The 19,378-nt window shown below is 39.4% G+C and overlaps 2 protein-coding genes across 4 annotated transcripts; both read left to right on the top strand.

Moving 5' to 3' along the window:
• The first annotated feature begins 693 nt into the window (after positions 1-693).
• prr13 (proline rich 13) lies at positions 694-5,647 on the top strand. Of its 2 annotated transcripts, XM_078947105.1 has the most exons (5): positions 694-840; positions 2,213-2,281; positions 2,360-2,520; positions 2,566-2,898; positions 4,724-5,647. In XM_078947105.1, exons 2-5 carry the CDS (start codon positions 2,266-2,268, stop codon positions 4,766-4,768), a joined length of 555 nt encoding a protein of 184 aa, XP_078803231.1. In that variant the 5' UTR covers positions 694-840; positions 2,213-2,265; the 3' UTR covers positions 4,769-5,647. The 2 variants fall into 2 exon arrangements, with proteins under 2 accessions (XP_078803231.1, XP_004068723.1); XM_004068675.5 differs by having other exon boundaries at positions 2,360-2,898.
• Positions 5,648-5,718: 71 nt separating this feature from the next.
• Positions 5,719-19,338, top strand: LOC101160803 (poly(rC)-binding protein 2). 2 transcript variants are annotated; one of them, XM_004068674.5, is made up of 13 exons: positions 5,719-6,209; positions 7,390-7,520; positions 8,147-8,170; positions 8,263-8,295; positions 8,784-8,900; positions 8,983-9,114; positions 9,211-9,339; positions 11,070-11,144; positions 11,961-12,002; positions 13,825-13,897; positions 14,253-14,305; positions 15,217-15,386; positions 18,012-19,338. In XM_004068674.5, the coding sequence occupies exons 2-13, from the start codon at positions 7,452-7,454 to the stop codon at positions 18,046-18,048; spliced, it is 954 nt and encodes a 317-aa protein (XP_004068722.1). In that variant the 5' UTR covers positions 5,719-6,209; positions 7,390-7,451; the 3' UTR covers positions 18,049-19,338. The 2 variants fall into 2 exon arrangements, with proteins under 2 accessions (XP_004068722.1, XP_078803229.1); XM_078947103.1 differs by having other exon boundaries at positions 15,915-19,338.
• The last annotated feature ends 40 nt before the right edge of the window (positions 19,339-19,378 follow it).

The following is a 19,378-nucleotide window of genomic DNA, read 5'->3' as shown; positions in this document are numbered from 1 at the left end:
TTTTTTTCATGAAGAAGTTTATTTCTTATTTAAGAATCAGTTTTGCTGTGAATATATGAAACACAAGAAATTCTATTGTATTCGGAGTTCTCACTTCATAACTGTCTCTCACCAAATTGTTTTACTAAATATATAAAAACAAACAAAAAAACAAACAAACAAAAAGATCATGAAAATTGTGTAAACCTGATAAAAGTGAATTCAGTTTGGCTGATACAGTCTTGTTATTATATCATGGGCACAATGACTCATTGTTGTGTTTTGATGACCAAATGGAAAGCAGACAGTAATGGAAAAAAATAACTGCCAGTTATTTGTGGCATAGTGGTACAATTTCATACAAGTTTTATTTAAAAATTTGGTTAATACTGAATTTAAAAAGGGGTTTGGTTATTGTATTTCATTAATAGCACGATATTTTATTATTAGGTCTATAAAACTCATTTTGATGCAAAATTATGAAAGTCCGTCTGTAAATACTGTTTTGTTCAATAAAAAATCCTGCTATGAGCTTGAGCAAAAGTTAATTGTTAAACTTTTCTTTAAATAAAAAGAATTACAGTGGATCCATGATGTAATGGACATTTTCAGATAAAATCATTTCCATTATGGTCGTATTTCCTTTGGACACACCCTGTGGTGACAAACTCCGTCTTTTGTGATTGTGACATTGAAAGTATTAAATGAGCTTTCAACGTGGGCACAATACTGTGCATTCTTGATCGGAGGTGGGCGTGGCTTCCAGGCGCAGTCTCAGTTAACTGCAGAGCTCAACGCGGAAGACAACAAGAAGCTCCGGGTTTCTAAGTGACGTCGAACAAGCAGAGGCAAGTTACTCAGGTAAGCTTTTGGAACCTGGCATTTTGTTATAGGCAGTGCGACAGATGTTGACAGTAGATAATTCGGAAATATCTCGTGTTTTAAATGCAGGATATTCGGTAAGAGGCCGAACTTTGCGTGAATTTCTTAGCCGAAGAAAAATTCCTCGAGGGGTTCGTTTTGCGACATCTAGGCCTGCTTTGTGGCAGGCGGAGAAATAATGCAGGTCCAGTGTAGATTTAATAGATGTATTAAAATGGACTTAAAATAAACAAATAACTGCGTCAAGATACTTTAAACATCAATGTTAGCTGTTTTACTTTCTTTTTGTTGTTTTGTGTGTCAGTGATGTTTAGATTTCAGTTTTTATAGACTTTTGGGCAACTTCTCAAGCTTGTTTAATGATCTCATTCTACCAATCTTGTGTTGTGGTTAAATAATTCTATTATTTGTGTTTATTTCTTCCATTGATGTAAAATATAAGATTGCAGTCTTATCATCATGGCTTTCAGAGATTTGCTCAGTTGAGCTCCCACTATTCACTTGTCCAACAGCTGTAGATTACCCTTTATTTCCCAACTGTTACGTTTAACACAAACTGGTTTTTGAAAGATAAAAATATGAAGAATTTCTTGTTGAAAATTGTTGGTTCCCTGGATTCGAACATACAGATCATGTTTCCACACTGAGGTGTGTCCGACCTGAGGTGTGTCAAAATCACATGATGCAAATGTTGACGTTTTTTGTTTGTTTTACAGATGACTATTTTATGTGAGAACCAAACTGTCAAGAAAACAAAACAAAACCCTGCTGAATATAAACTATATCTAATCCCCACACACAAATCTGTGAAGAATCAATGGATCAAAAAATTTGGAGTTTTATTGCATATATAATAAGAAAATATATAATGAGATACTTAAAATATGATTCATATTATTACATTTCTATTCTTCCTCACTTTCATGTACATCCTAAAAGGTAATTTACAAATGTGTGTCAATTATTCTGGTTTTAAAACAAAATGCTGCAATCACATGTGACGTTTTGAGGGGGGGGGGGGGGGGGGGGTCCCTCCACAACAAGTAGCATTTCCCTTGGTCTCCAACTGCGGTGCCGTTGGCTCTGTTGCAAATTTTTGTCAAAAACCGAGCTAAAATGAACTTCTCAAGACTTGTTTCTATTGTTCAAAAGATGTTGTTAAATGTAATTTATAGAATATTCAACTGTTTTTAACGGTAGGTTGGACTTGATTGAACAAAAGTAACTAAACTGAAATGGGAAATTATTTACTTCTAGGTTTTAGTTTTAATTTTTATATGATTGTAATGTTGACTTACTGCCCTTTTTAATCATATTTTTATATTGATTTTCCTTTCTGCTTGTTTGTCAGGATTCTATTGTGACACCTGATGTGTGTTTGTCATTAGGCTCTACACCAAAACCATGTGGCCAAATCAAGGTGGGATATCAAAATTCTTTATAAATGTTTGTATTACCTAATGCAATGTCAGCCACAAAATGCTTTATTTTGGATCAGGTCCTCCCCATTCAGTGCCTCCACCAAACCCAGCCTTTGCCCCTGGCTACAACCCTGCATATCCTCCTGTGCCTCCAGCAGGAGTCTTTCCTCCACAACCAGTATACCCAGCTGGTCAGTACCCAGCTGGTCAGTACCCAGCTGGTCAGTACCCAGCTGGTCAGTACCCAGCTGGTCAGTACCCAGCTGGTCAGTACCCAGCTGGTGGGAATGTCGCCATGGGACCACATGGAGCTCCAGGAATGATGCCATATGGAGCACCTGGAGCTCACCCGTATCCCATGGCTCCAGGTGGAGTTCCAGGAGTCCCACATGCTGGTGTTCATCCAGGTCACTACCCACACTCTCCAAAAGGGGGGCACCACAAAGGGGGGCACCACAAAGGGCATCATCATGGAGGAGCCATGCCAATGGGTGGAGTAGTAGCGGGTGGGGTTGCAGGAATGGGAATTGGGCTGGTTGGACATAAAGCCAATAAGAAGATGAAGAAAAAGATGAAGAAGGCTCATAAACAAAAGCATGGACACAAACATGGCAAGGTGAGGTTGTGCTTGGGTGAAAGAATGCTAGTTAATGTTTGTCTTGTATGGCGCTTCATCTCTGCCATAAAGTGAAAGGGCGTAAAGACAACTGAGCGGGTGTATTCGGAAACTGAGTGAGCAAACCTTACAACCGCGCGGGCGCAATTCTAACCGAGCGACTCCGTATTTTAAAACTGCACGCCTGCAATCCTAAATGAGCGGTGATCCCTCGCGGTCAATTTTCCTTTGCGCCCCTGCTTGGATTTACACGCTCAGTGTTAAGGCCTGTTCACACCGGGACGAATTTCGCCGGCGATTTTCGCCGACGTTTAACGCCTCGTGACTAAACAAAGGGCACCAACGAGAGTGTGCACACCGACGCGAAAAAACGCCACGCGTTAAAGCGTCAAAAAAAAAAAACGCCTTGGGTTCGTTTTTTTTTTCGACGCGTCGCGTCGAAATCTACTCGACCAATGAGAATGGCGCTTTTGCTCACGTGTCTGGAGCTTCTGAAGTTACAGTAAAACACAACTTGGGGGCGCTCAAACACAAAACTGCCTTGCTGAGCACACATACCAGCGAAGAAGATAGACGCCAAGTAGCGTCTACACAGCCGCGAAGCAATAATGACGGACATTCTAAAATATCCCCGAACCAAGCACCAGTTGGAGCTACTGGTGCTTGAAATATTCATGTTTTCTTTGTTTGATTCTGACAAGCGCGTAAATACTTGCTCTCTTCTTTTGAGTGAAAAGCGACTTTAAGAAGCGTAAAGTTGCGCAGCGCCACCTTGTGTACAGGAGTATTTCTGTTTACATTAAGCGCCATCTAATGTCAGGGAATGAAATTGCATGTTCACTCCACTCATCGTCAGCGAAAATCGCCTGGGTGTGAACACAAAAAACGTGGCGAAAAACGCTGGCGAATAACGCTGGCGAATAACGCCTGGCGAATATTCGTCCCGGTGTGTACGGGCCTTAAAGGGGGCGTTTTTGTCACTTGTGGGGCGGTATTTAGGGGTACATTTTGGAGAAAATGTAAGACTTTTATGTTCACCTTATGCTTGTGAAATTACTGTATGTAGAAACTACGTTAAAAGGCAGAGAGCCGCATGCAGCTCAAGAGCCGCCTGTTAACCCCCCCTGCTCTGAAAAATGATAGTCCTGCCTCGCCGGATAAGACATGCAAATTTCGGCCAATCAGATCAACCAGAAAGGTTACTGCCCCCCCTTTCACTTTATGGCAGAGATTAAACGCCATAGTCCTGAACTAGGGTTTCAAAATACACAAAAAAAATTGTTACGGTTAGATTTAGAAACACAGCAATGTTTTCTGTAAGCACTAATTCTGAAACGAGACGTTCACTGCAACAGTAATTTGCCCTAATTTCTTTGAAAGTGACAGGCGGTACAAATTTTAAATAGTGTGGAAAAAAATGCCTCCCAGAAGTTACAAATTAAAATTTGTCTTTTGCCCTGATATCATTTATACAAGCTGTTAGACAATTTAAAAAAGTCAAATTGAATACCAAAATAATTAAACTACACGATAGCACTAAGGCTGTTAAAACTTTATTTAACAAAATTAACCCCATTTCTTATTACTCGTGTCATATATATATTACTTCCTAATAAGGATAATATTATTAACAGGATTGATTTGTGTAATTTTTAGGTAATTGCTAATTTTGGAAACATGCAGACTACTTAAGGACATCTGACTTGTTGCAGAAGATCATTACACTTTTAAATTGCATACACTTTATCAAATACTGCTTGAAAATAAATTGTGCTGCATTTTAGGTAATGTTTGTTTTTTACAATGTATTCATTTTGTTTTCCAGTCCTCCAGCAGCAGCAGCAGCAGCAGCAGCAGTAGCAGTGACTAAGCACGAAGGCTTTCAACTCCACACCCAGCATCTAAGAAAAGTCTTCCAGAAGTGCAAATGATCTATAACCAATACACGTAAAAGAGATATGTTGTTAGAATACAAAACAAGCGTTTTAAAGTACTTAAGTTACAAAGCAAAAAAGGCAAGGTCACACTGCTTTTGTGGATATCATATGAAATTTATGAAATATATGTGATTGTTTTTTGGTCAGTTAGTTTGTGTAAGAAAAAGGCGTGTCTTAAATGAATCCATAATAAAGTACAAGGATATTTGAAAGACGATGTATGGAAAAATGTGTTAAACTTGCAATGTGTTAAAGAATGTGCCCACTTTAATGTGTCTTTATTTTCTATTTCACTTGCATTAACTTCGGTTTTGTTTTCCTGTTGCCTCGGATCTGACCATAAAACTGGTAATTTATTGTAGAAAAACCATATAAAATATAGAATTTAATTAAAAGCAAAAATACTATCATTGAATGTGTAGAAAGGTGGAAGAAAATCTAATTTGTGCATTTAAGTCTGTACTTGTTTTAAAAATTACTTTTGAAAACATTTGTGGTCAGGATTACAGAAGGGTGGATCAAAATGCACAAAATCCTTTCTTGTAACTTAAGCTGCATAATCATGTTGATCTATTATATATTTTTAAAGAATATATTTTTTGTTGTTACATTAGACGTCTGATGCACGCAGCGCATTTTGTTTTATTTTGAAAATATACTAAGTTGCCTTTTGTCAGAAAAGTCTAGTTACATTCACTACTGTAGGATGCAGCAGAAAAAATATTTCATTCCACTTTGAAAGTCGGTTTATGTCAAAATGATTGTGACTGTTCACCTAACACTATTTCATCAATAAAATATGTTTATATCCACGGTGCCTTCATGTCTGAGTATGACTATCGGTTTCCTTTAATTTATTTTTTAAAAATAATTGATTGCACGGTTTTTGTTTAAAATTATGTTTTTTTTGTTAAAATAATTATATTTTAAATAACTGCAAGGAAAAGTCTTAGGTTGTTTAAAATTCGAAGGAATAAATGTTGCTTTACTGACCGTCGGAAAACGAACCATTTTGATGGGACGTTTGTGATCTACTGTGTTTTTTCTGAAACCATCGAAACCTTTTTCTTCTACTAATGATGTGCTTTCTTGTGACCTGCCACGTAAAACATCAAATGGTGGAAGAATTTCAGCGAGGCTTTTAGGGAAACATCCGATCGGGGTGGGGGTTTGTGATGGGTGTGAGAGGAAAGTTCAGAGGTTGTAGTTTTGTTGTCTTTGTGTAAAGGAGTGGAGCTCGATCTCACATCACTCTTCCCTCTTCCCCGAGTCCTTTCTAAACTCTCCCCCTGGGTTTCTACCCTCCCGAACCTCTCCCCTTCTACCCTCACAACCCCAACCCTTCCCCCGATCACATATTAGGGTTCGAATCAGGTGAGTTCGGTTTTGATGTTCTGTACTTTTCAGCATTTGTTCTAGTCAGAAGTAACGAAAAGAAAACGCGCCTAGGAGCTAGCTGTGGCTACATGCTAGCAGGCCGCACAATGATGAGCACGCAGTCTGTTCACTGTGATGTGGCTAATTTATTATTCGCAGCTTTGGTCTGTAGTCTTTACCGGCGTATTTTTTTGTTAAAGTTCTTTCAGTAGCTCGTGGAATTTGTTAAAGATCGTTCATAAACGTGGTTTCACGAAAACTAAATTCGTCCCATTAAGCGTTAATAGTATTGGCAAATAAAGCTAACTAGCTTTGCTAACAATCGCACACATGCTCCATTCATTTTCAGGGCAACCTCTAGGCTAAAAAAGGCTAACAGACTGCCAGAAAGATCGAACTATTTAAGTGACACAGGAGCACAAACTTTGCAAAGAGGGAAAAGCTGATTATTGTTTTATTTAAACCATCTAATCGTGTTGCTGACTTAAAAGAAACTTGCTTCAAGATAATGATGAGAGCGTCATACATAGACACGACCATATGTTCTTATGCCATAGTAGTTCAACGCTGAATCACTTTTTTTAGTCTTTTGTTAATTTTCCTAATAGAGACGTATTTCAATTATAGGCTGAACTGCCTGTAGTTAATGAAATCGTATTTTTATTGTCACGATCTAAGCCCCAACTTTTGCATTAGCTGTACTGTAACACAGGTGATTGTACTACTAGATAACCAGTTATTTTACTAGTTACACTGCATCATACTTTACCCTTTTAAGAGGAAAAACTTTCACTCGGCTTCTTATTTTTTTTTTTTAGTAAAAATTCTTTTGCACATCATAGTACTTGTTATTTATTAGTAACTATAATTACTATTAATCCATGTCATATTTATGCATAGATGCCATTTTGGCTCAGTATACATCTGTGGTTGTGCTACTTATTTTGTGTGACAACCTGCTTTAGGCTGAGGACAGCCATCTTCTACATTTTTAGCTATATGGGTACTTTATTGATTGCATAGTATTGCAAAACCTTAAGTTTCACGTTTTGTTGCTTTTTAAGTCTGATTTTGTAGTTCAGACACATCTGTCTGCAGGATCATTGCGCTGGGAGCAGATATTTCTCAGGTTGATTGAAAATATGACCCTAGAATGTTGTTTGTTTTTGCTCCATAGCTTCATTTTAGTGACCAAAGAACCCCAGTTGTGTGCTGCAGGCTACACTCGAAGGTGCAGTTATGGACTCCGGTGTGATTGAAGGAGGACTCAATGTCACACTTACCATTAGGCTACTCATGCATGGAAAGGTGAGGTCATCTGTCAGCTGCTTCCTAAAAAAATGTCTTGTGGAAAATAGATATATATTGCTCTGAGGGTTCATGAAGAAAAGCCACAAAGAAAAAGACAGACATTTGCTAAATAATAAAGATCTTTGATTTGAGAACAAATCTTCAAATTTACAGTGATTTTTTTAATTTAATTTTATTCATTTTTTAGTTGATTTTGAATGCATGTGACCAAATTTCTAATATCTCCTCTCTCTTTCAAATTCTTACTTAACCATAGCCAAGCTTTTAGAAAGGAATTAAAGACCCACTCTGATGAAAAATGTTTTCTGTGTTTTTAACACGTTCTTGTAGCATTTTTCGCATGATGAAGAAAGCATAAAAGAATTTAAGATGAAAACCTTTTCCCAGACTATTTCTTTATTCAAATCGTGATAGATCAGGAGCGGGAGAAAAAAAACGCAATCTCAAATCTCATAAGTGAGAGCTTTTTTAAACAGGTTTTTTTTTCTCTGCTTCTTCATATTGCTTGTAAAGGTTTCTTTGTGTCCACAAATGTTTAAAATCAATTTTCCAACAGTTTTAATGTCTTTTTGAGCTTTGGCAAGAGAAGGAAATCTAACGTTTCTTTTTTTTTCTTCTATTAGGAAGTCGGAAGTATTATCGGAAAGGTACAATTATTATACTATATGCAATATTTTTTTTTTTTTAGCAGTTGTTTGACTTCAATAAAAAATGTGTGTTCTTGTGTTTTTTTGACTAGAAAGGGGAATCTGTGAAGAAAATGAGAGAAGAGGTAAGTTTCTTCCCACTAAGGGATTGTAATTATGGTCTATTTCAGTAGTATATCAAGTATAATTTTCCCTCACCATATATTTCATACAGTGCTATGTGTTCTGTGTCCTGATTGGCTGTAGACATTATCAATCAATCTCCACGGTTCGCCTTGTCTTGTACAGAATGCGTTCAGCTTGATGAATCTACAGAAATCTTCAACCGCAATCAGATTTTTGTTTTAATTCTTTATCACTTGAACGAATTTTTCTACAAAGGTTCGAATATCAAGAGTTTAAGCAAAAGAGAAAAGTGTAAAAATTTGGGTGTCTGTCTGAGAAGAGTTTATGAAGTGTGTAGTGAGGAGTTTTACAGCCTTAAAACATCTACTTCACCTAACTTGGGTTATTTTCAGACTGGGATAAAGAGGGAATACTGTAACCTCAACTCTTTCTGTCAAATTTTCCCAGACTGTTGAAATTTGTCTCATCACTGTTGTTTTGTCTCTAGAGTGGGGCACGCATCAACATCTCTGAGGGCAACTGTCCCGAGAGGATCATCACTCTGGCTGGCCCAACCACAGCCATTTTTAAAGCCTTTTCCATGATCATCGAGAAGTTGGAAGAGGTTGGTTCTGCTTGTGAACAGAGATAAGTAGAAGGCGTAAAAAAAATCCCCCAACACTATTCAAGTTTATTTTCCTTTTCAGGACATAAGCAGCTCTATGACAAACAGCACAGCTACCAGCAAACCACCAGTGACTCTCCGCATTGTGGTGCCCGCCAGCCAGTGCGGCTCCCTCATCGGAAAAGGTGGCTGCAAGATCAAAGAAATTCGAGAGGTAACGCCTGGTCCACAACGTGTCAGCTAAAACCTCACACAGGCGGTCTTTTTGACGGTTACCGTGATTTCTGACACGTCTATTTGTGTTTTCCAGTCTACCGGTGCTCAGGTCCAAGTGGCAGGAGATATGCTCCCTAACTCCACAGAGCGAGCCATCACCATTGCCGGGACTCCGCAGTCAATAATTGAGTGCGTAAAGCAGATCTGTGTGGTGATGCTTGAGGTAAGTGGCTGAAAAAGCACAGAAAAGAAGTTACAGCATCAATTCTAATAATATATCGTATTTTCACGACCATAAGGCGCACTTGAAAGACATACATTTTCTTCATAATGTACGGAGCGGCCTATAGTGCTGTGCACCTAATGTGTTGTTGTGTGACTTCGGTAAAGAGGACATAGGAGAGGACAACATGAGAGCGGTAAGTGAGGACGTGAAAGAAGACACCCCTCCCCCGAATAGTACAAAAGTGGAGGTATGTGCATTATGTAGAACATCGTCGTTTTGGAAACCTTAAAGAAATGCCACATGCAAAGAGAAACGCTTATGAAGCACAGTTTAAACTGCAAGCTATCAGCTACGCGGAAGAACATGGGAACCGAGCAGCTGCCAGAGAATTCAACATGAATGAATCCATGGTTCGCAAGTAGAGGAAGCTGGGAAACGCTCTCCGCCAAGTCAGGAAGACGCAGCTGAGTTTCCGCGGAAACAAGAATAGGTGGATGAACGATCAGAGAACCGCTGGGAGAAGCGTCTTTAAAGTCACCATTTGATTGAAGGCAGTAACGCTCGCAGAGGAAATTAAAATTGAACATTTTCTAGGAGATCTGTCTTGGTGCTTTCGTTTTATGAAACACCGTGATCTTTCCATCCGGGCAAGGACTACGGTGGCACAGCAACTTCCAGCGGATTACAATGAAAAGCTGTTCATCCTCCACTTACACTGCAGGGGAAAGATCGCAGACAACCACATCCAGCTCAGCCACATCACCACAATGTCGAGAAGAAGGGCACCGGCACGGTAGCGACACTCACAACGGGGCAGGAGAAGTCAGCTTTTACTGTTGTGCTTGGCTGCCATGCTAATGGACAGAAACTGGTCATTTTAAGAGGAAGACTCTACCTAAAGTTTCCAGCCAGAGTCATTTGTTAAGGCCAATGGAAAGGGCTGGATGGATGAGGATAAAATGAAAGAGTGGCTGAGTGAGGTTTACGTAAAGAGACCAGATGGTTTTCCCCACCGTCTCTGTTAATCTGTGACTCCATGCGCGCCCAAATACAAGTGAAGCAAATGAACTCGGAGCTTGCTGTCATTTCGGGAGGCTTGACGAAGGAGCTCAAACCACTGGACATTAGTGTGAACAGGGCGTTCAAAGTAAGGTTGCGAACGATGTGGGAGCGATGATTGACGAATGGCAAACACAGTTTTACTAAGACTGTGAGGCAGCGCCGGGCGAGTTACGCCACAATCTGTGAGTGGATGCTTGGGCTAACGTGTCTGTTTGCACCTTTCTTTGAACTTTCGCACAAGCCGGCATCAGTAATGAGGAGCCGCACGGCAGGAGACCGACTCTGACAATGACGAAAGGGAACCTGGCGTGTTTGATAGAAATTTAGGCAAACAGAAGGCATACAGAAGAGGAGGACTTTGATGGATTTTGGATGTTGATTGATTTGTGAAAAATTAAAATCACAACCGCTGCCTTTTTAAAAAACACACGTTAGCATGCATGTTTTACCGGTATGTGTTAACGTGCCCGCGCCCTAAAACCCGGTGCGCCTTTTGTATGTGTCAAATATGGAAAAATCACCCATAACTGAAACTGCGCCCTAGAAACCTATGCGCCCTATGGTTGTGAAAATATGGTAATTGTCACCACAATAGGTGTTGAAACTAAATACTTTTAGTTTTCAGTGTTTTTTTTTTCTCTTTATTGTTGCATTTGTCTACACAGTCTCCCCCTAAGGGTGTCACTATACCTTACCGACCCAAGCCTTCAGGATCGCCTGTCATCTTCGCAGGTGGACAGGTAAACACTACAAGGAAGCTTCAATACGTTGATCATCTTGGAGGATTAGAATTTTTTTCACAAAACAGACAGAAAGCTGGTTAGAACACTAAAAAATGGTTACATTTGCAAACATTGCTTCACATATTTCCGATTTTGTGGTTTTAAGGCACCCTTCTTTCTAATTGTTACCACTTTGGTGTGTGAATTAAGGGATCAAACTAATACACTCGGCTTCAGTAGTTTGACTGAAACGAAACCAAAAAAAAGCAACAGAAGAAGCCGTCTCCTGAACATTAAAGCTGTGCTCCCCTTAAAGATAAATGAGCTCTGGAAATCCCTGATGACAAAGGGAACCAATTAACAACTTCCAGCAATATTTACATCAAAGTTGGTGCAGGAAGTGGCTAGATCATGATTTTCTGACTGTTCCTGAAGTTTAATCTGGAAGGGTTTAAAATACTGCAGGTTTGTTTATTTTTCTGCACTTTGTTCCATTATGTCAACAATTTATAATTGTTGACATAATGGAACAAACATTAATTTTTTGTAAGAATAAAAGTGTCTCCATGTGCTTGTTGATTAACATGGCAAAGCCTTTTATTTTTAATAAATGTTTTTTTTCTTCAACATTTAGCTTTATTTCTCCAACAGTTCTCTTAGTATTTTGTCTCCATGGATTCCTCTATGTTTTTTTTGTGTGTAGTATATGTCAGTTTAAGATGTTATCTGTATACAAGCTGCTTTAACTTATTGTCTTGAATAGTAAGACTGACAGAAGCTACGCAAACAAACAAAGTGTGAGATGTTTGAAACCTTTTTGTTTGTTTGTTTCAGGCATACGCTGTTCAGGGTCAGCATGCGATTCCGCAGCCAGATGTAAGTGCAGTCAACATTTTCACCTTCCAAATCCGACCCCATCACTGCCGGCTATAATTAAGTTCCATAATGTGTGCTGTCCATGTTCTATCTAACATGCTCATTTACAGACTTGCTTTAGTTTAGGTTGTTCTGTTTACTTAAAATCATTTTTAAAAAGTTTCAAGATCAACATTTTCTTGCCAATACGGCTTCACCCTATTATCTCCCTGACCATATCACTGACCAAGTGGAGAGATGGAAAAAACAGGGGCTATGTCCAACTTCCTTCCCTGATCCTTAACTGCTAAAAAACGATCAAGTGCAGGACTATCTAGTCCTTGCATTTAAATGCAAACTTCCATGCTTCAGAGCACACCGATGAAGAGATGCGTTTGTCCTCCGCGCCACATCACGACGTGGCTCACCCTACCGGCGGAGGGATAGCAAGCCCCAAGTCGCTACGGCTCCTCCCTAAAAACGCAAGCTGTCCAGACTCCAGTGTTAATGCGTTTCATTCATTTTTTCTCGCCACTTCTTATTCTGTGGTTAAATGATGTCTCACCGTGTCGGACGTCAGCTAAACACATTTTCTCTTCAGCTGGTTCTGCAGCTCCATTTTCTGTTTAACACTGTTGATCTTATTCTTGCTTTTCTTTATTTGAAATCTTTCAAAATAAAATAAACATAAGCCTATACAAAGACATATAGTTTTAATGAATAAAAAAAAGGTGTCACGTTGTTGAAATGAACTATTTGAACAGATTTTAATAGACTTTAAAATGAATTTTCTGTGTTTTTAAGTTAAGGTACCTTAACACACAGTCTTTACTTAAAACATCCTACATTTTTCTTATTCTTTATGCAATATAAGAGTCAATAGCTTGGGCCACTGCTGATATTTCTAACAATAAACTGAATATCACAGATTTTTTTTTATTACTAACATCTTTTGTGAACGTTCTCAGTGGAGTTAAAGAAACATGAATCATGACAAATTGAGTTTTAGTTAAGAGTGTGGGCAGATAATGGTAGAACACAGGAAAAGTCATTTAGACTTAAAGTTGATGGAGAACAAATGGAAAATGAAAGGTGAATAAAAGTTTGTATTTATCAGATTTTTAGAAATTTAAGCTATTTTTATGTCTGAAGTTGGGATCCGCTGTTTCCTGCACACTACTGATGCTGATCCATTCAGAAATACAGTCATAGCAAAAATACTGTTTTGTAGTATTTATTAGTATTCCAATTCAATTCAATCAAGTGAGCGTGAGCTGCAAACCTAGTGTGATATTCCATTGCAATGTTCCATTGCAACCTATGCAGCAGACTCCATGACTGGATCTATTCTCTAGATCTGGAATGTGGAATGCAGATTCTGGAATGCGAGTAGATCCATGACTGGATCCATTCTCTAGATCTGGGGTGGGCGCATTCCTGCTTGCTTTCCAAGATACCGACCTTGGAGACCCTTGAGACCTGGAGTTCCCCACCCACTGCTCTAGATCAAGGGTGGGCCGTTCCAGGCCTCAAGGGGACAGTGGTCTACATGTTTTCTCGTTAACCATGCCCTACTCTTGGCTTTTTACCCAGATCAGCGCTCCAGCCTATCGAAACATACCAGAACAGGGGATATTTAAAAAATAAAACTAGCATGACTGGGCCCACCACTGTTCTAGATGCATGCTGCAGGAGTGGACATCTTTTACCACACAAAGTCCCCTTTGGTCATGTGTGTGTTTGTGTATGTTCTCGCTGTGAACTTTCCTCGTCTTGTGGCTTCATCCCTCTGTTTGGCCCCGCCCCCCTCTCACAGTCTTCCTCTGCTGCTGTTTCTCCCCAGCTCACCAAGCTCCACCAGCTGGCCATGCAGCAGAGTCCTTTCCCCATCGCACCAAGCAACCAGGGCTTCACTGGTAGGAAACGCAGCAGCCCCCACGAGTTTTCATCGCTGCATTCTACACATATAAACACATCCTCAAGCTACATCCAACAATGCTGCGTGGAAAACTTTACTTTTATAAGAAATAAACATTTTCAAATAAGCTGTAAAACAAACAGTGCTTTACAGTAAAGTTTATTTTCCTTCCGATCAGGATCTTTGGATAAAGAATCTGTTTCATTCGATCCAGCGATGCATCTATGCTGAAAACAAATGGAAGCAAATGGAAAAAATGATCAATAACCTAAAAACCTGCAGCCTTTATACCAGTAAAGATCTACTGGATCTGTTGTTTACTACAGTAAATGTATTGTTTTCATACTCCTCAGGGATAGATGCTTCTGCTCAGACGAGTTCTCATGAGATGACCATTCCAAATGATGTAAGTGAAACTCTTATGGACTTGAAATAATTGATAATCACCAAAGAAAAAAAACAGATTATTTCAAGTTGAAGCATGTGCTATTTTGGGTTTTACCAATGGCTCTTTTTATTGAGACATCTTAACCATTAAGCTACGGACACCCTGGGCATGTCACCCACATTCAAGAACGTGCTAAATGTGGGTTGTTGAAGGAGAATGTAGCCCATGGTGTTTACATTGGACAAGCAGGGAGGGGCTTCTTCTTCTCTTGCTACTGTTTACCAGCGCATGTCCGCACCTACAGTGGGAAGAGGCTTGGTGTGAAATGTCCAAGCAGTGTAAATCTCATGAATCTTGCTCCAGGTTTTTCCTACACAGTTCTATTCCGATAGATGGAAGACTCTGCGTCATATAATTCCAGCCGGCCAAAAAAACACAATTATTCATTTCTCCTCCATGATCAATTTTCAAATAGTTGGGACTTGAACCTTGTTTAACTTTTAACGCGAGTTTTGACTGCGGAGCCCGAAATGCGCATTTACGCAGGGTTACGTAGACTTTTTCGTTGGAAGTGGCCGTTGAAACACGTGCTGCTGAGGGCAACGTGAACGTAGCTTCAGTGTTCATGATCATGTTTCCACATTCATAATGTACAACTATGGTGGGGGTGTGTTCCAATCATTTTGAAGTAAACCTACTATAATATTACACAGTAAAAAGTTCCCTAATAAATAATGTTCTAGTAAAATAGTAAATATTTGTGTGTCGATTACATAGAAATGCTTTACTGCACTGACAGACAGTTGGAATTCTTCATTGTGAGGGTTGCAGGTAATTGACCTTAAAGGACGCCAAAACCAACCATTACATAGAGCAGCAGAAAAAGTCTTATTTATTTGTTAGAATGAATATCTTGTTCTTCATCTCAGCTCATTGGATGCATCATTGGGCGCCAAGGAGCCAAGATCAACGAGATCAGGCAAATGTCTGGTGCCCAGATTAAGATCGCAAATCCAGTGGATGGATCCACCGACCGCCAGGTCACCATCACGGGTTCACCTGCCAGCATCAGTCTGGCAGAGTACCTCATCAATGCCAGGTGAGATGGAACAAAGAAGTTCAACCGATGCACACAGGTCCACAACTCACCACAGGTTTAACAGAATCAGGTCAAAGGTCTAGATTTACTCCTAAAGTGAGCTTTTCTATGTGCTGCTCATAATTCATAGAAAGAGAGTTATCAGGAATTTGAATCCTTTGAACTTTTACCCAGCAACAAGGCCTGATGTTTTAGAGTTTCTTTAAAAATTTTCTTTGTTTTTACCGTATTTGAGATGAGTTTGTACTTATTCCACATTTCCAGTCCCTTCTTTTTGCATTAAACCATTACAGCAGGAAGAATTATAACCCCCCCCCCCCCTTTTTTTTTCATTTTATTTTCATTTTTTAATACATTAGGGTTTTGCCTTTTGGTTCCACCCCCACCCCCCCTTCTTCCAAGTGATTTCTGTTCGCCGGACCCCATCCCACTTTTACCCCCTCACCTCCCATAATCCTTTGCTCACCAGGCTGCCCTGTGACCCATCCCGACTGTGTTGTCCCTCTCTCCTTGTCTCTCTTTCTACAGTGTAGAGTGCTCTAAACCTCCTCCTCCTCCTTCCTCCTCCTCCTCCTCCTCTTCCTTGAACCCCGAACAGAGCAGCTTGTGCCCTCCCTCCACCTCTACTACTACTACTACTTCTACCACCACCACCTCCTCTGCTGCTACCTCCTCCTCCTCTTCATCCTCCTGTGTGGTGCCCCCCACAGTCTCCATACCTCTGTCCTTGTTGGCTCCAGGGCCGCCTCTTCCCCCCTCTTCCTCCTCCTCCTCTTCTCCTTCCTCCTCCACTGATTCCCTGCTCCCCAGCTCACCTGCCTGTGTGTCAAGTCTGCTCAGTCTGAAGCCTCTGCCTCTTCTGGCCCTCCATGTTGTCAGCGGGGCCAGTAACCCCCCCCACCCAGTTCCCACAGAGCCCCAAGTCACCCCAGAGTTAGGCTCCAAGTCTAAAAGGCGAAGGCTCTCCCATTACTAACGAGTCATGCGTCTCCCACTGAAGTGCTGGCCGTGCTCCTCCCTCCTACCTGCACTGGCTTTGTATCTGGCTGTGCCACGCTTGTTACAGAGGGCAGCCCCCCCTTACAAAGCAACTCAAGTGATTAATGCCATATTTGTATAATCTTGGTATCTTGGTTTAAGCTGTGGGTGTTATATTTTTGGATGGATAATGATGCAGACAGAAGGAAAATTTCACCAGAAGGGTTTTCTTTTCTCCTCAAGGAAGCTCTGCTCAGGAAGCAGCTCTCTTTAAGATGTCCTTTAGGTGACGTTTGCTTAGCTTACTAACCAAACTTTGAATTTTTTATGGTTGGTTACGCACGGAAACACAAATTTGAATAAATAAAATTCTCCCCTCAGGTATTAAGATTTCTAAATCATCCTTTAGGTCATGTTGATAAAAAAAAAAGATTTGAATTGGAAAGAATTCTATTAAAGTATTAAAACAGTTCATATGTAGTCAGAAATTGTGTCCACTTTAGAAATACAATGCGTTTTTTGTGAAGCTATAATTCCCCTTTCTTTGTTTGTTCACCAGAAAACATTAAAAAATCTGATCACTCTTTCCAGACAAGCATTAAATTCAACATAAAATTAACATTTATCGGTATATTGAAATTGCTCCCTTTTAAAACAGTTTTAAAACCACTTTCTTCATTTTTTTTATTCAAATAGAGCTCAAAAAATGTGTCTAAGGTTGTGTCCGAATTCCATCACCACTCACTACTTAGCGCACTATAAAGTGCGTTTGCCATTTTGTAGTGCAATGGCAAAATCGAGTGCCCTAGAAATTTCACCGAAGTCTCTGCGAAAAACCAGTGTGCATCGATGCTCACTAGATTGGCGAATATAGACCACAATGCATTGCGTCTGAACAATTTTTAACAAAAAATGTATTTAAATGTATTTTTCTGATAAACCATCAATGTTTTTATCTTCAGAAGACAGTGGATTCTTAAATGATCGTCGCAACACGCTCATATTAATCCGATTTTAACTTGATTAAAAAAAAAAAAAGAAAGTAGAGAGCCTGATGTCCCAATTGCTTTTAAAATCTAGGTCACAACATAATCCCGGACTGTATAGTTTTTTAGTAGTTAGGGATTAAGGTGGGAATTCTGACAAGATATTTTATCATAGTCTTAAATAATTGAGTAACTAGACAAATAATCACAATTGGCTTATTTTATACATAGCGTCTTCAGTTGACCTTGGATTTAGCCAAAGGTTTAATAACAGGGCGGTGTATCATACTTGCCTTTGAATAGGGTACTTTTTATTTGAATAAAGAAATACTCAGAAATGCAATTTAAAGCTGAATTTTATTTATATATGTCCCTCCATCATCAGAAAAATGCCACAAGAACATGTTAAAAAGACAATTGTCATCACAGTGGATCTTTAAAATAGGGTCAAACACGTCCACAAATGTTCGCAGTGTCATGGTATGAAGTGTTCATTTTTAAACAGTCAATGAATGATCTTTTGTGTAAGTGTATGTTTGTTTGTGCCTGAACATCATTGACCTGGTCAGGAAGAGTGTTATTCTAACGTGACATTGATGTTTCTCTTCTGTCTGACTGCATGCCCTCCTCTCCTGCTCTCTGGGTGTCTCTGTTTCTCCAGGCTCTCCTCTGAGGCCACAGGACTGTCAGCCAACTGATAGGACACTGCATCTGCACTAAATCACAATGTTATCTCATCGGCTAACATAAAGCAGCCAATGCAACTTATTCATCTTCAAAGATTATATATTATACCGCCTCTTCCTCATTTTTTTTTTTTTTTTTAAATAAATAGTGTCTGCCGGCACTGATCTGATCAGTTCATTATTTATTTTCTATCGGTTTGGTTTTAGTCAGAAAAAGACAAAGAATTGGGTTTTTAATCTCCTTTCTGAGCAGAGGTGGAGCTTTTTAATTGAATTGTTAGCTTTTGTTTTTTTTTAATTATATATATTTTTTAAAAATATTTCGCTCTCTTTCCCTTTAGTCTTTCTTTGCCAGAGTAGGCTTGAAAAACTCTGATAGGCATTTAGTTTTAGTTCTGAACAGTCAGGATTTTTCTTAAAAACAAAAAAGTGGGAAAAAAAAGCTAATGTATAATAAAAATGAGACCAGAGTAATGGTTTTATTCTGGATTTTGGTTCCCCGGCTTTTTATTTTGTTGGTTTTGTTTGCTCCTGATTCCACCAGCCAGTCAGTCAGTCAGTCAGTCAGTCCTCTCTCTCTGTCCATAACCCTTTGCTATAAAGATCAACAGCAATCCTCCCTTTGCTGTGGTTTCCAATGAAGTGCTCGTCGTCTGGATAACACTCACGCCACTGATGAGAATACGTAGCTGTATATGCACTCTCACTGAATATATTTGATCATGACAAATGTTCTAACACTCTGAGGAATTCGTTTCCATTATTTGGAATATGTATTAAAACGCATGTCACTTCTCCTTTACATGTCATTCCGTTTATTTTTTTTTTGTGTTTTTTTTCCTCCTTCTTCCTGGTCCTAAGTTCATGTGTTGATATTTTGCTCGTATGGGAGGATTTGGGGGATTTGGGCTCAGGGCAAAGGATCGGAAGCGGAGGGTCATCCTCGCTTTTTTTGTATAGACATATATATAAATATATATATATATACTAAAACAAAAAAAAGTTGGATTATTTGTTTTAAATCGAGGAATTTTTTTTAAAACTACCAAAGGGGGGAATCGACTCCTGGACGCTGATTTGTTGATAAATGTGTTAGAAATGAAACCATGAATGCTCTGGAACGAGTCAAAGAGAGGGTTGTGAGTTAACACTAGATTCCTGCTCTTTGCTTTGCTAAAGTTTGTTTTTTCTTTAATTTTATTTCCAGGTAAGAAAAACTTTTGTGCACGATTTTGAGACTGTAGATCTGGGTGCCACAACATTGTTTAAAAAATGCAGAAATAAAGATGTGTAATGCTCAAACTATGTCTCAAATAGTGTTTTTTTTTCTTCAAATAACTGC

This window comes from Oryzias latipes, chromosome 5, assembly GCF_053564925.1.
Source record: "Oryzias latipes strain Hd-rR chromosome 5, Olatipes_Hd-rR_3.1".
NCBI lineage: Eukaryota > Metazoa > Chordata > Actinopteri > Beloniformes > Adrianichthyidae > Oryzias > Oryzias latipes.
The sequence above is the reverse complement of the archived record's forward strand: the minus strand, read 5'-3'. Positions and strand labels throughout refer to the sequence as shown.